The sequence below is a fragment of the Neofelis nebulosa genome, chromosome 8 (assembly GCF_028018385.1).
Source record: "Neofelis nebulosa isolate mNeoNeb1 chromosome 8, mNeoNeb1.pri, whole genome shotgun sequence".
Classification (NCBI taxonomy): Eukaryota; Metazoa; Chordata; class Mammalia; order Carnivora; family Felidae; genus Neofelis; species Neofelis nebulosa.
The window spans coordinates 47,180,140-47,192,959 of NC_080789.1; the positions used below are offsets into that span (position 1 = coordinate 47,180,140).

The window sequence follows — 12,820 nt, forward strand, 5'->3', positions numbered from 1 at the left end:
GCCCTAGGATCAAATTCTGAAGTCCCATTTCTTGGCCGTGTAAGAAGTTACTTAACTTCTCTGAGTCTCCTTTCTTATGGATGCTTATATCTACTTCGTGAGGTTGTCAAAATAATCAAATGAAGTAATTTATATAAAATGCAGAGCACAGTGTTTAGCATTCAGTCAACTATTTAATATTTGTAGAGGACCAACTATGTGCCAGACATAATCCCAGGCACTCATAGAATATACTCTATAAATATGCATGCACATAAAAAGAGAATGAATAAACACCACCGTCTCTCCTCATTACCATTATTCTCTTTTTAGTGCTAATAGAAAGCAGTCACTCTTCTATTCACTAGAAACTGTTAGTGAAATGATCAAGAAATTTTTGCTAACCATATAGAATCCCATCACTCACGATGCTTTATGAGAGTCTCTTGTCTTTCTTTTGCTTCAGAACTTGCCTTCCTCTGACACATTTTCTACTTTTTCATAGTGTCAGTACTTATACCTACATCAGTGCATAAGAGATGTCCTCAGAGCAAGGAAGCTACGGAGTGAACAAGAAAACCCCTTGTTTCCAATCTACGAAAATGTGAATCCCGAGTATCACAGAGGTAGGACCTTACTTCATTAACTTACAAGTTCACCTATCAAGATATGATGCCTCTGGACACCATTAATAACCAAAAGCTCTTCCAAAGTGCACCAGCCCTTTCTCCTTCCACCCAAAGACCCTTAGCGAGTAGCAACAGGGAGGAGAGGCAGAGTGGGGAGGAGACTCCCACCACTGAGCACCAACTGCATGGGGTATCTCTTCCTATCTGGCCTAGGATGCCCTCTCTTAAGGATTCTGCTTAACATTTCTTTTCTAAGCAGTAAGGCTCTTTGCTGGGGAAGATGCTTTGAAATCACAACTGAGGGTTCAGATCAAAAGTCCCTTTGAAGAATAATTTGGCCATATGTGTCAAAGTCCTTAATATGTTCTCGTCTTGTCACCTAGTACTGAAAAAGTCTTATGCATGACAATTTTTATAGCTAAAAGTTTAAGTGAAAAAAAAAACCCAAATATTTTACAGTGGAGAACTAAGTACACCATGGTGCACTTAATAGAATACAATGCAGTCATTAAAAATGATATCTTGAGGTTATTATAATAACATGGATATTATTATAAATATATTGAGTTAGAAAAGCAGAATGCAAAACAAACAAAAACAACACATGGGAAGTGGGGGAGAAAAGACTGGTAAGAAATATACCACAATAGTAGACAAATTTCTCACAGCAATAAAATACAATTTTTCTTCTGTTTCATGTACATTTTCTAGAATAAGCATGTAACGATTTTTTAAACAAAAATTTTAGTGAAAGAATATATAAACTTTATAAGGCACTGCTTAGGTCAGACACTAATGACTTGATATCATTTAGACCTAATGTATCACAGAGGCTAATATGAAGTTACACTGTATTAGTTATCTATTACTGCCTAACAAATTTGAAGTTACACTGTATTAGTTATCTATTACTGCCTAACAAATTACCCTAAAATTTAGCAGTTTAATTCAACATTTATTATCTAACAGTTTCTGTAGATCAGGAATTTGGAAGGAGCTTAGCTGGGTGGTTTTGGCCCAGGGTCATTCATGATGATGTAGTCAAGCTGGTGGCCAGGGGCTGCAGTCATCTGAAGACTCAACTGGGGCTGGAGGATCCATTTCAAGATGGTGTACTCACACGGCTGTTGGTATAGGTCTCAGTTCCTTGCCACATGGACCTATGTCCATCTATAAATCAGATCATTCTTTAATCATTATTTCACTTATTTTATCTCCATTTCTAACTGATCCTCAATTTTCTTAAGTTCTCTGCACCCCTTGTACCCACCCACCTAGCCACTATGTTAAATAGTTAATAATCTGTGAAGCACAAAAACATGAGAGAGCTGCTATTTAAAGGAGTCCTTTGTCAGTCAGATAATACTCTTGTATTATAAATAATCACCCCCTAATGTATCTGTATAGTAAATTAAGGTTTTTGCATGTCACATTCTTTAAGAAGCTCTGGGATGGAGGGAGCTCTGGGGGATCTTGGAACTTCCTTTGTCTTATTATGACTTGCTTGAGAGTCTTTTTCAAGAGTTATCTTGGGTGCTCCAGAAAGAGCTAGCTGTGGTATAGTTAGCTTCAGGAGTCTGAAAGTAGAATTCAGGTCCTAGCTCTGGAACTAACTGATATTGCCAAGCTGTGTAACCCTGAGTTAGTTACTTTACTAGATGTAAAGTTAGTTACTTTACATCTGTAAAATCAGAGAGGATGGACTAGGGGAGTCCATGCCCATCCATGGAGGATGGGATGAGCTGACCCCTCCAGGGATGGTCTCACTTTAAACCATATTGAACGTTAGTCATTTCTGTCAGCCTCATTCATTTGCAATCTTCATAAATGGAACAAACAACTATGATACACCCTGCTGCATCTCTAATTACAATGTCCTTCCTTTCAGACACGGGCTATTCAAGGCATTGAGAATGTATCTGAAGATCTCTTGGATAAAAACTATGCACTGTGTGATTTTTTAAAAAATTTGCTTCATGCCCTACAGAGGTGCCAGCTATTTCTGTTGTCACTATGTATAATTTATTAATCTGGAGAATTTTAAAGAATTTATGTAATTTAAGGGTAACAGATATTATTGTACATAGTTGTATTTTGTAGTTTCTTCTGTAAATATGTATTTTTTTCATAATGTTTAATATTAAGCTTTATATAATACTATGTTTCCACAGTAAAGTGTTCATGGATTGTTCTCCATAAACTAATTCAACCTGTATAACAGGACTCCTGGGAAAACATGTCTGGAGGGGGTTGCAGAGGCAATCCCATGGGCCATGGTTTTGACCTGTTTTGATATTTACTGGTCAGGATAAAGGACAGGGCTGGAGAAAGCGTGTAAGACACCTGGCTTTGCTGCATTGCTGTTCTAGGAATGTAGAGATCCAAAGATAATCCAAATGCTATTTGGACAAATGTAACAGTAAAAAAAAAAAAAAAAAAAAAAAAGAACTGGGGGGAAGCACGAAAGCTGAAGCCGGTGGTTATTGCTAAACTAGTTCATCTCTCCCCTTCCTTCTGACAGAGGTTCAAGCCAAAGTGGTCAGTTCAGGGGCTGTGTAACTTGCAGAGAAGTCCGGGCTGCAGGATTGAGGGTTCTGTTAGAGAACAATCCAAACAGAAGGGATGAATTCCTTACATCAAGGATGCCTCCTGTACCCCTGACTGGAAACAAAATCAACATGCAAGGTGCCATCTGTAGTGATTGGAGATGATTTCACTGCATTCGGTGTGTGAACATACAAACCCATACTGTAATGAGTGTGTTGGTTGATGTACACACAGTCATCCTTGTCTCATTTCTAATGGGCTGCACTCCTGGAAAAGTCAAAATTACGCCAGTCGTATTTGGTTTTCCCACTAAAAGAAGATTGTTGTGGCAGATTACATTTCTGACCAAAGGACCTGATATTAACATCTTTATAGAAATGTCCACAAACATCATATGCAGTTCATTACAAAAACAAAAATCTGGGGCACCTGGGTGGATCATTTGGTTAATCATCTGACTCTTGATTTTGGCGCAAGTCATGATCTCATGGTTCGTGAGTTCAAGCCCCGCATTGGGTTCTGCACTGACAGCACGGAGCCTACTTGGGATTCTCTCTCTCCACCTCTCTCTCTCTGCCTCCACCCCTCTCTCTCAACATAAATAAATAAAGTTAAAAACAAAACAAAACAAAACAACTCAGTGGTGCTTAACATAAAAACTTCCAAAAGACTTTTTTAGTAAGTCATTGAGGTGAAAATATCAGTAGTCACCGGAAGGTGCATTTAATACGAAAGCCATTACATACTCTACCAAATTTATTTTCAGTATTTGTGCCTATTTTGACTATAACAAATATCAGTGAATTGGATAGTAGGCATTGCCCTCCTCAGTGTCCAGTTCTGAGGGTCTTTCCAGGGAAAATTTGAAAGGTATCTGTACTGAATCCTTATGGCTACTTGAGAAATGAGCCAGGATGTTTGCCTTTTTCTCACGTACAGATTTCTCTGTAATAAACCTAAGAATTTGAGATGAAAATTGTTGACCTCACAGCTTCAACTGCAGAAAAAATACATTTCTTTTCAAAGTATGTATTTTTTCTACATACCATAAAGTCCCATAAATAATATAATGGGTACAAGTGAAAATCATTAAATATATCCAAAATAGTTATTTGTAGTTATGTAAATTTCTACACACACCAGAAAAATTTCCAGGGCTACTTGAAGTTTATAAAAACAGGGAAAAACTTTATAAGAATAGATGCAAAGAGTAATAAAAGGATTCCAAGTTTTCAGTCTCATTGTGCTCAATGCCCTTGTGAAATAACAGTGTTGGGTTGTCTCAGGGAACTAGGTGGATCTTCTAGAAATGAAAAGAAACAATATATAGGTAAGGGTGGCAGATGTACCACCAGGAAGAAAATAGAGGTCAGAGATTTATGAGAGGTAGGGTCAACTAGGAATAACTTTCCCTGCATTAAAAAGAAAAAGCAAGAGAAAAACAACAGATTTTTATACTAATGTTGCCTGGCACAAAGTACATTAACACATGGAAAGAGAAATTCATTTTTGGCCTTTCATTCATTCAGAAAAGTTTTAGTAAGTGCCTATAACCTACGAGGCACTGTCCTAGAAACAACACATTTGTACTCAATAAAGAAAATGCATCACAATAGTAAAGTTAGGGTTGCTGTTACTATTTCCAATGAAGCTTGAAAGAGGGCTCTGGGGAGCCGGTAAAATAAGCAGTCCAAGGCAGTGGCAGCCTCCCACAGATCACACTGGAAAAGGCTAGTGCAGTCTCCATAGCAGACCACTGGATCTAGAAGAGAAAGCAATGAATTACACAAACCAGGAATTAAAACTATAAAACACGGACACATCTGTAACAGTAAATAATGTCCACATACCCTGGCGTATTGGGGGTGGAATCACAGTTAGGGAAATGGACATGACAAGGGGAAACTGTATGTTCTTTTAGTCTAATCCAGGAAATATTTATTCCTACCCTCCACCTGTCTAATTTTAAATCTCCTTGGCAACAAATATTCCGCTATCTTCCCTCCTGCCGCCACCAAAGACTAAATACATTATCTACTTGATCTGTTTATTAAATTTAGGACAGGGTGGGAAAAAAAGGTTTCCTTGACATTCAGCTCAATTGGATGTATTTTAATTTAATCCCATCATGGGTTTTGTCTTGGTAAACACGTCATTTCTGGGCATTCTGTTCGCACCTGTGTGCTACACTTGAATCACCCAATCTTCAAAGGGCTTTTGAGCTATCAAATCTTGAGAGAGTCCCGTCTTGCATCGTAATAATTATTTACTCAAGTTCTTTATAATTAACTCCTTTAATCTCTACTCATTAAATCGATTTCATATTATCATTCTGTTGCTCTCTGGAAAGCGGCCAATTTTTCAGCTCTTGAATCAGACTTTTCAAAGTCTCATCTCCCTGCCTGGGCCTGCACGTATTTGTCCTAAGTAATTCACCATCCCTGAACACTTCTGAGTCCCTCTTTCTCACGACTTGTTCCCTTCTCCTTTTTTGAATATGTTTGCTTTCCCAGTTGAATGTGATTTTACTTTCTGTTCATCTTATCTCCTTAAAACCACTGGTATTTCATAGTCTTTTCAGGCTCCACATTATAGAAGAGATGACCATGGTTTCACTTTTAAATACTAAAATGGCCGTGGCACACAGACACGTTGGGGACAGTTTTATTTGGAAGGGTCTTTAATTTTATTACCTCTTGGAAGAAAGCCCAAAATGACACGTGAAAATAATATGAAACCACCAAGCAGATGTCCAGCAATACAAAAATAGACCTCACATGTTATACTTCACACTCTGATTCTCTTGTCTTAGTGTCTCGCGATCAGTTTCTTAAACACTCTCCTCATTTTTTGCAAGAAAACTACTGGCCATCTATTAAATTCCCAATTAGCTGAGTTTTGAGGTTGGAATCCTGAGGTCAACACTGGCTGGGTCTGTATGACTGCAAACAACAGGACCTGATCCCCAACTCTGGGATGTTCTAGAGTTTTAGTTCACCCATGTGAGCCAGACCGAACCTGACCTGGCATTGAAAAACAATAGAAAATAGGCTGCTTGTTTGAGGAAGTAGTTCAAGGACTTTGCAGGTTCCATTTCACTGAGGAAATGAAAGTAATTGATCAGCCAAAACAGAGTGGCAAGAAGGAATGGCTGTTCCTCCCCTACGTGGCTGTGAGCAACCCTCAACCCCACCTCATTCCTGAAGAGCCACAGTGGAAAGGCCATTATCAGCCTACATGCCGTGTTAAGTTTCTGAGTAGTTTTAACCAGAGGTTTCAAGTCATATCAAGTATTCAAAGGAAGTTTCATATCAGAGGAAAATCTGTAAACCATGACTACAAAAAGCAAGTGAAATGATGCAAAAAAGGGGAAATATCTGAAAAAAGGGAATCTAACCAAACATCATCAGGAAGAGAAAATGGCACCCTTTCTGTGTGTCCAGACTGTTTTTTCAAAGTGTCATGTTTCTATGAGGATGTATTATCCTTTGGGGGCTCTCTTTGACTTCATTAGCCACATGATTTAGCTGATTAAGCAACTGAATTGATTCATTTAGTTTTGTGAATTGACCAGGTGTTTGACTAAACTGAGCTTGGAATTCAGACACACTACCTAAGATTCTTATAGTGGATGATGCCTTTGAAAGTGGCCATTTTCGTTAAAATGCCGGGTAACATTTGATACAGCCATGATAATAGCAAAAATCTGTTCAGTTCCAAAAATGCTTCTAGCAATGGAACTATTTCTGACTAAAAGAATACTCTTGACTTGTAGGGAGGTTCCCTAGGAACAAATGTATGCCATGAAAATAAGGCATTTTATTTTTTTAAAGGTTATGTATACAGATACATTCATGAAATAAGGAAATTGTCAGCGGATGCTCTTAATAGAGGTTTATGTAATGAAAACAAAGGAATCTATTAACAGTTTCACCAAAGATTATTTTTATAGTCTCTATGCCAATGATCTTATATAAGTTACCAAAATAAGTTTTTAAAACTGAATAATGTCACACAGGTGTAATGTCCCCCTTCTAGAATCATCACAAGAAACGTTAGTTATGGCTGTTTTCTGCCTTAAGGAATTTCTTGTAGGAAATACCATCTTCACCCTAACAGCAAGCTCTCTGTTACGTTTGAGATGTTGTATTTTATTTATTTTTTTATTGTTTTTTCAACGTTTTTTATTTTGGGGACAGAGAGAGACAGAGCATGAACGGGGGAGGGGCAGAGAGAGAGGGAGACACCGAATCGGCAACAGGCTCCAGGCTCCGAGCCGTCGGCCCAGAGCCCGACGCGGGGCTCGAACTCAGGGACCGCGAGATCGTGACCTGAGCTGAAGTCGGACGCTCAACCGACTGCGCCACCCAGGCGCCCCGAGATGTTGTATTTTAAGAGGTGAGTGAGCAGATAAGCATCCCAACAGGAGCGTATGCGATTGTGGCTTTAGGAGTTTGTAGTCACAGTTGGACAGAGTTTCATCTGCAAGCCAGTGGGAAAGTCTGCAGAGGCCTTGGTGAAATCGCCTACTGTCCACCCCACTGACAACCGGGTGCACCAATGTTCTTCCCTGAAGAGTCCCTGATCGCTGATCTTCCATGTGGGACTCATTAGGCTTACATAAATTCTACAAAGACAAGAATCAGGTCTTTAATTTCTTCCCTATTCCTACCTTGTAGAAATTATGTCTTGAGTGGAAACTGCTCCTGGCCCCACACTTTGGGCGTTAGATAGTGTCTAATAACACTATTGTCCATGGAGGTTCATCTGGCTGTTCCTTGATTGACGTGCACCTTACAGAAACAATGTAAATAAATTCAGCAACTGAAAATATTATGTTCTATCAAAGAGCACTTTTATGTTTTTAATATGATGTACTCTTTCTCTGCAAATATGGTTATTTAAAATGGCAGTAGATTTGATTGTATTTTTTCATATTGTTGCATCTCCCCACAATAGTGTGTTTCTAACCAACTCTATTTGAACAAAGAGCTTCATTAGTCTGCCTATTTAAATTATGTATTTGCTTGATATATTTTCACATTTGCGACTGGTCAAAAACATCTACCTAGTACCTTACACACCTTCTCACTAGTACCCGAATAAAACTGCTGTTTGTTGAAGCAAAGAGTCCTGTCTTCTCTTCACCTATTTCTCATTTGTCAATTTCTGTCATCCTTCTGCTCAAGAGAAAGGTCATGTGTGACTGATTTTAAATGAGAAAAATCTTCCAGGCCATTATCAGAAGAGCATGGGTGTCTTCTCCTTTATTCTTGTGAGTGCTGAGTTCGTTACCTAGGTTATCACGTACATTACAAGAGACTCTCTAGTTGACTGTCTCCAACTAAATTCTTGTTTTCGGTTCTGTAGTTCATTAGTAACCAAAATGTCATCCCTGACCAGCAGTGTTGGCGTATTCTCAGAGGCCCTGCCCCAGCTGGATCACCGTGAGCCCTTCAGAAACACTTCACACATTAGCAGGCAGTGTGACATTTGGTAAAGGGCTGCTGTGCCTATTTCCAGAATTATTATTTTGCCCTTTGCCTTTTCCTATTTCAGTTGAAAGATCAGTGTCCTTCACAACTCCAGTATTTCATTTTTCTACAACTCACAGAAATCCTTATTTTTTTTAAATGTGCAAGAACACATTTACATATAAAACCATTAATTCAAAGCAACAGTTTCTGGATTCGAATAATCAAATTAGTAAAATAACTTGACTTAGGAGGCTGGATTTTTTTCCCCCTAAAGTAGCTGTTTGTTTGATGGAATTTGCGCTTAAAGAATTTGAACTAAGCCCTGAGTAATTTTGTTGTTATGTCTTCCACAATCATAAAATGTTAGAGCTAGAAAATCCCTTAGGGATGGACAAGGAAGGAAACCAGGAGCCAAATTTAAAGGTGATACAGCAAAGGGCGCCTGGGTGGCTCAGTCGGTTAAGCGTCTGACTTTGGCTCAGGTCATGGTCTCATGGTTCATGGGTTTGAGCCCCGCGTTGGGCTCTCTGCTGTCAGCACAGAGCCTGCTTGGTATCCTCGGTCCCCCCACCCCCACCACACACCCCTGTCTTTCTCTGCCCCTCCCTAGCTTGCTCTCTCTCTCTCTCAAAAATAAATATTTTTAAAAAAACATTAAAAGTGATACAGCAAAACAGGACAGTACTAGAATTGAAGCTTGTCTTCCTCCAACACTCAGGGGAGGACCTGTTTACATGTAAATATACACAAACAGGAAATCTCAGTTTCCAGCCACCTTCGACACTGAGATAAAAACTTTAATGGAACTGTCAACATTTTGGCTGATTATTCCTCTTATTTTTATATCTTGTATGTCTGAAGACATCCATTTGTTAAAACACATCTCAGACTGTATTTTAGAGTCATGCCTTAGCAAAGCCATCACAATCTTAAGTTGAGATATTGAATAGAAAAAGAGAAGACATGATTTTCCAACATAATACTATTATAAAACATTATTGAAACTAATTCAAACCACCTAAAACCAGAAGAGGTACGACAGCTAGATTTTGAAAGAATTGGCAAGGTTTCGATGTTGCCAATAAAAGAAGCTTTCATAATAGAAGGATAAAAATTAACCAGTAAAATTCAAGTTTGAGTAATAAAGAAAACCATGCAGGGATGGTTCTGTATAGGAGGTAACATTCACCTTTTTACCAAAGGAGGTAATCAGTCCCAAAGGCTGTGATTACTATCTCCCCAACCCAGTATCCCCAAAGGAAACTTGTACTATTCAGAATTTGTTGATCTGTGTAAAGCTTGCCCCCTTTTTTTCAGAGGTTTACTACAATGATGCAAGAAACTTTGTGTAAATTATCCTAATATTAAACTACTTTTCTCTTTGCTCTCAGAGTTCTTGACGCCAGGAAGAAATGTGGCATTTTAGTCTTTAAGAAAGAGCTAGCAATATAATATGTTTCTTGTCTCTGCTATCCTGCTGCAAGCCATCGGTGGCCAAGAAGATTCTGTCTTAGGGCTTGCCAAAGAGCTAAGGTAAGAAATAACAATAACAGAAACCAAAACCAAAAAGCTGACAATACAACTACAAAAACAAAAGGCATTAAAAGTAGAGAAAAGTTCAGAAGCCAGGGAACATTCCCAAATCTAACCTCACCAAACAATATCATTTGTAAGACATATAAATTAAATTTTTAAGCCATATTTTATTCCTAAAGAACTTTCCAATGATCCCTGGCTCAGTCTTCACCCAAGCAGATGTTCCTTCCCCCCTCACATCAGATGTTTGGAGAAGGAAACAACTGTCTACCTTCAAAGAATAACACATTAGCAATAAATAAAGGCAAAAGAGGACAGAAGAGAAATAAAATGAATGATCTGCTTTGGTGGAAAACTGTGGGCATAAGTCAACAAGGAAGTAAAATCAAAGGTGAGAGAATCTAGAAGAGATGTTGGGAGTCTTAGACCTGTTGTAACAGCAGAGGATTTTCTAATTTAACCTAAGAGGAAGACATTCCGAGTACTATTTAAAGTGCAACACAACAAAACTAAAAGGCAACTGACAGAATAGGAAAAGATATTTGCAAATGACATATTGGATAAAGAGTTAGTATCCAAAATCTATAAAGAATTTATCAAACTCAACACCTAAAAATAATAACAAATAATCCAGTGAAGAAATGGGCAGAAGACATGAATAGACACTTTTCCAAAGAAGGCATCCAGATGGCTAACAGACACATGAAAAGATGCTCAGCATCACTCATCATCAGACAAATACAAATCAAAACCACAATGAGATACCACCTCACACCTGTCAGAATGGCTAAAATTAACAACTCAGGCAACAACAGATGTTAGTGAGGATACAGAGAAAGGGGAACACTTTTGCACTGCTGGTGGGAATGCAAACTGGTGCAGCCACTCTGTAGAATAGTAGGGAGGTTCGTCAAAAAATTAAAAATAGAGCTACCCTATGACCCAGCAATTGCACAATGAGGTATTTATCCAAAGGATACAGGAGTGCTGATTCGAAGGGGCATATGCACCCCAATGTTTATAGCAGCACTATTAACAATAGCCAAAGTATGGAAAGAGCCCAAATGTCCGTCGATGGATGAAAGGATAAAGATGTGGTATACTGGGGCGCCTGGGTGGCGCAGTCGGTTAAGCGTCCGACTTCAGCCAGGTCACGATCTCGCGGTCCGTGAGTTCGAGCCCCGCGTCAGGCTCTGGGCTGATGGCTCGGAGCCTGGAGCCTGTTTCCGATTCTGTGTCTCCCTCTCTCTCTGCCCCTCCCCCGTTCATGCTCTGTCTCTCTCTGTCCCAAAAATAAAAAGTTAAAAACGTTGAAAAAAAAAAAAAAAAAAGATGTGGTATACTACTCGTCAATCAAAAAGAATGAAATCTTGGGGCACCTAAGTGGCTCAATCAGGTAAGTGTCCAACTTCGGCTCAGGTCATGATCTCACAGCTTGTGGGTTCGAGCCCGGCATTGGGCTCTGTGCTGACAGCATGGAGCCTGGAGCCTGCTTCAGATTCTGTGTCTCCCTCTCCCTCTCTGCCCCTCCCCTGCTCACACTCTCTCTCTCTCTCTCTCAAAAATAAACATTTAAAAAAAGAAAAAAGATAAAAGAATGAAATCTTGCCATTTGCAACACCATAGATGGAACTAGAATGTATTATGTTAAGTGAAATAAGTCAGAGAAAGATAAATATCCTATCATTTCACTCATATGTGGAACTTAAGAAACAAAACAGATAAACATAAGGGAAGTGAAGGAAAAATAGGATAAAAACAGAGAGGGAGGCAAACCATAAGAGATTCTTAAGTACAGAGATGAAACCGAGGGTTGCCGGAGAGGAGACAAGTAGGGTATGGGCTAAATGGGCAATGGGCATTAAGGATAGCACTTGTTGGGATGAGCACTGGGTGTTATAAGTAAGTGATGAATCACTAAGTTCTACGCCTGAAACCATTATTATACTTTATGTTAACTAACTTGGATTTAAATAAAATTTAAAAAACAAAAAATAAATTAAAAAAATTTTAAGATAAAATAAAGCGTAACAGAAGGGGACTACATGTTTAATCTCTAGGATAGTCACTCGAGGTTGTGACATTAAGGCTATTATCTTACTGAGAACCTTCACCTGTCATATACTATAGATTAGTCAATGTTCCCACTTCAGAGATAAGGAAGTAGAGGCACTGAGAGGACCAAGTCATTGCTCAAAATTAGGCAGAAGCACAGTAACAATAGCTAACGCATAATATCAGTAACTCTATGCTAAATGCCATACACATATATAATTTATATCTAATTTAACTCTTTGCACACCCTAGCTACTAGACTTATATTGGAGACAAGGAATCTGGAGTTTAAAGAGACAAGGTAATTTGCCCAAGGCCACGCAGTGCCAAAGCTGTGTCCAGTTTGAATCCTTCTGGCTTCAGAATGTGATCTCTTAATCTCTATGCCAGCTCATCTCCAAGTTTGCTACCCAGACCAGCTGCAACACATCACCTGAGACCTTGTTAGAAATGCAAACTCTCAGACTCCTATCCCCCAGGCTTATTGAATCTGAAACTCTCGGGGTGGGGCCAACGTGTGTTTGAACAGGTCCCTGGGTTATGCAGAAGCACACTGTTCTGCATGAAGTTGGGGCAGCCTCGCTGTTTTGCAGTTTC

At 39.0% G+C, this 12,820-nt stretch overlaps 1 protein-coding gene across 4 annotated transcripts in view; it reads left to right on the forward strand.

The window, feature by feature from the left end:
- Nucleotides 1–7,114, forward strand: part of PTPRB (protein tyrosine phosphatase receptor type B) — a 118,391-nt gene extending 111,277 nt beyond the window's left edge. For 3 of the 4 annotated variants that reach the window (XM_058742043.1, XM_058742045.1, XM_058742046.1), the window contains 2 exons: nucleotides 485–605; nucleotides 2,497–2,690. In XM_058742043.1, the coding sequence (XP_058598026.1) occupies nucleotides 485–605; nucleotides 2,497–2,519 (144 nt within the window). In that variant the 3' untranslated portion in view covers nucleotides 2,520–2,690. Of the gene's footprint in view, nucleotides 1–484; nucleotides 606–2,496 lie in introns of all 4 variants that reach the window. The other variant, XM_058742044.1, reaches the window with a different exon arrangement.
- The last annotated feature ends 5,706 nt before the right edge of the window (nucleotides 7,115–12,820 follow it).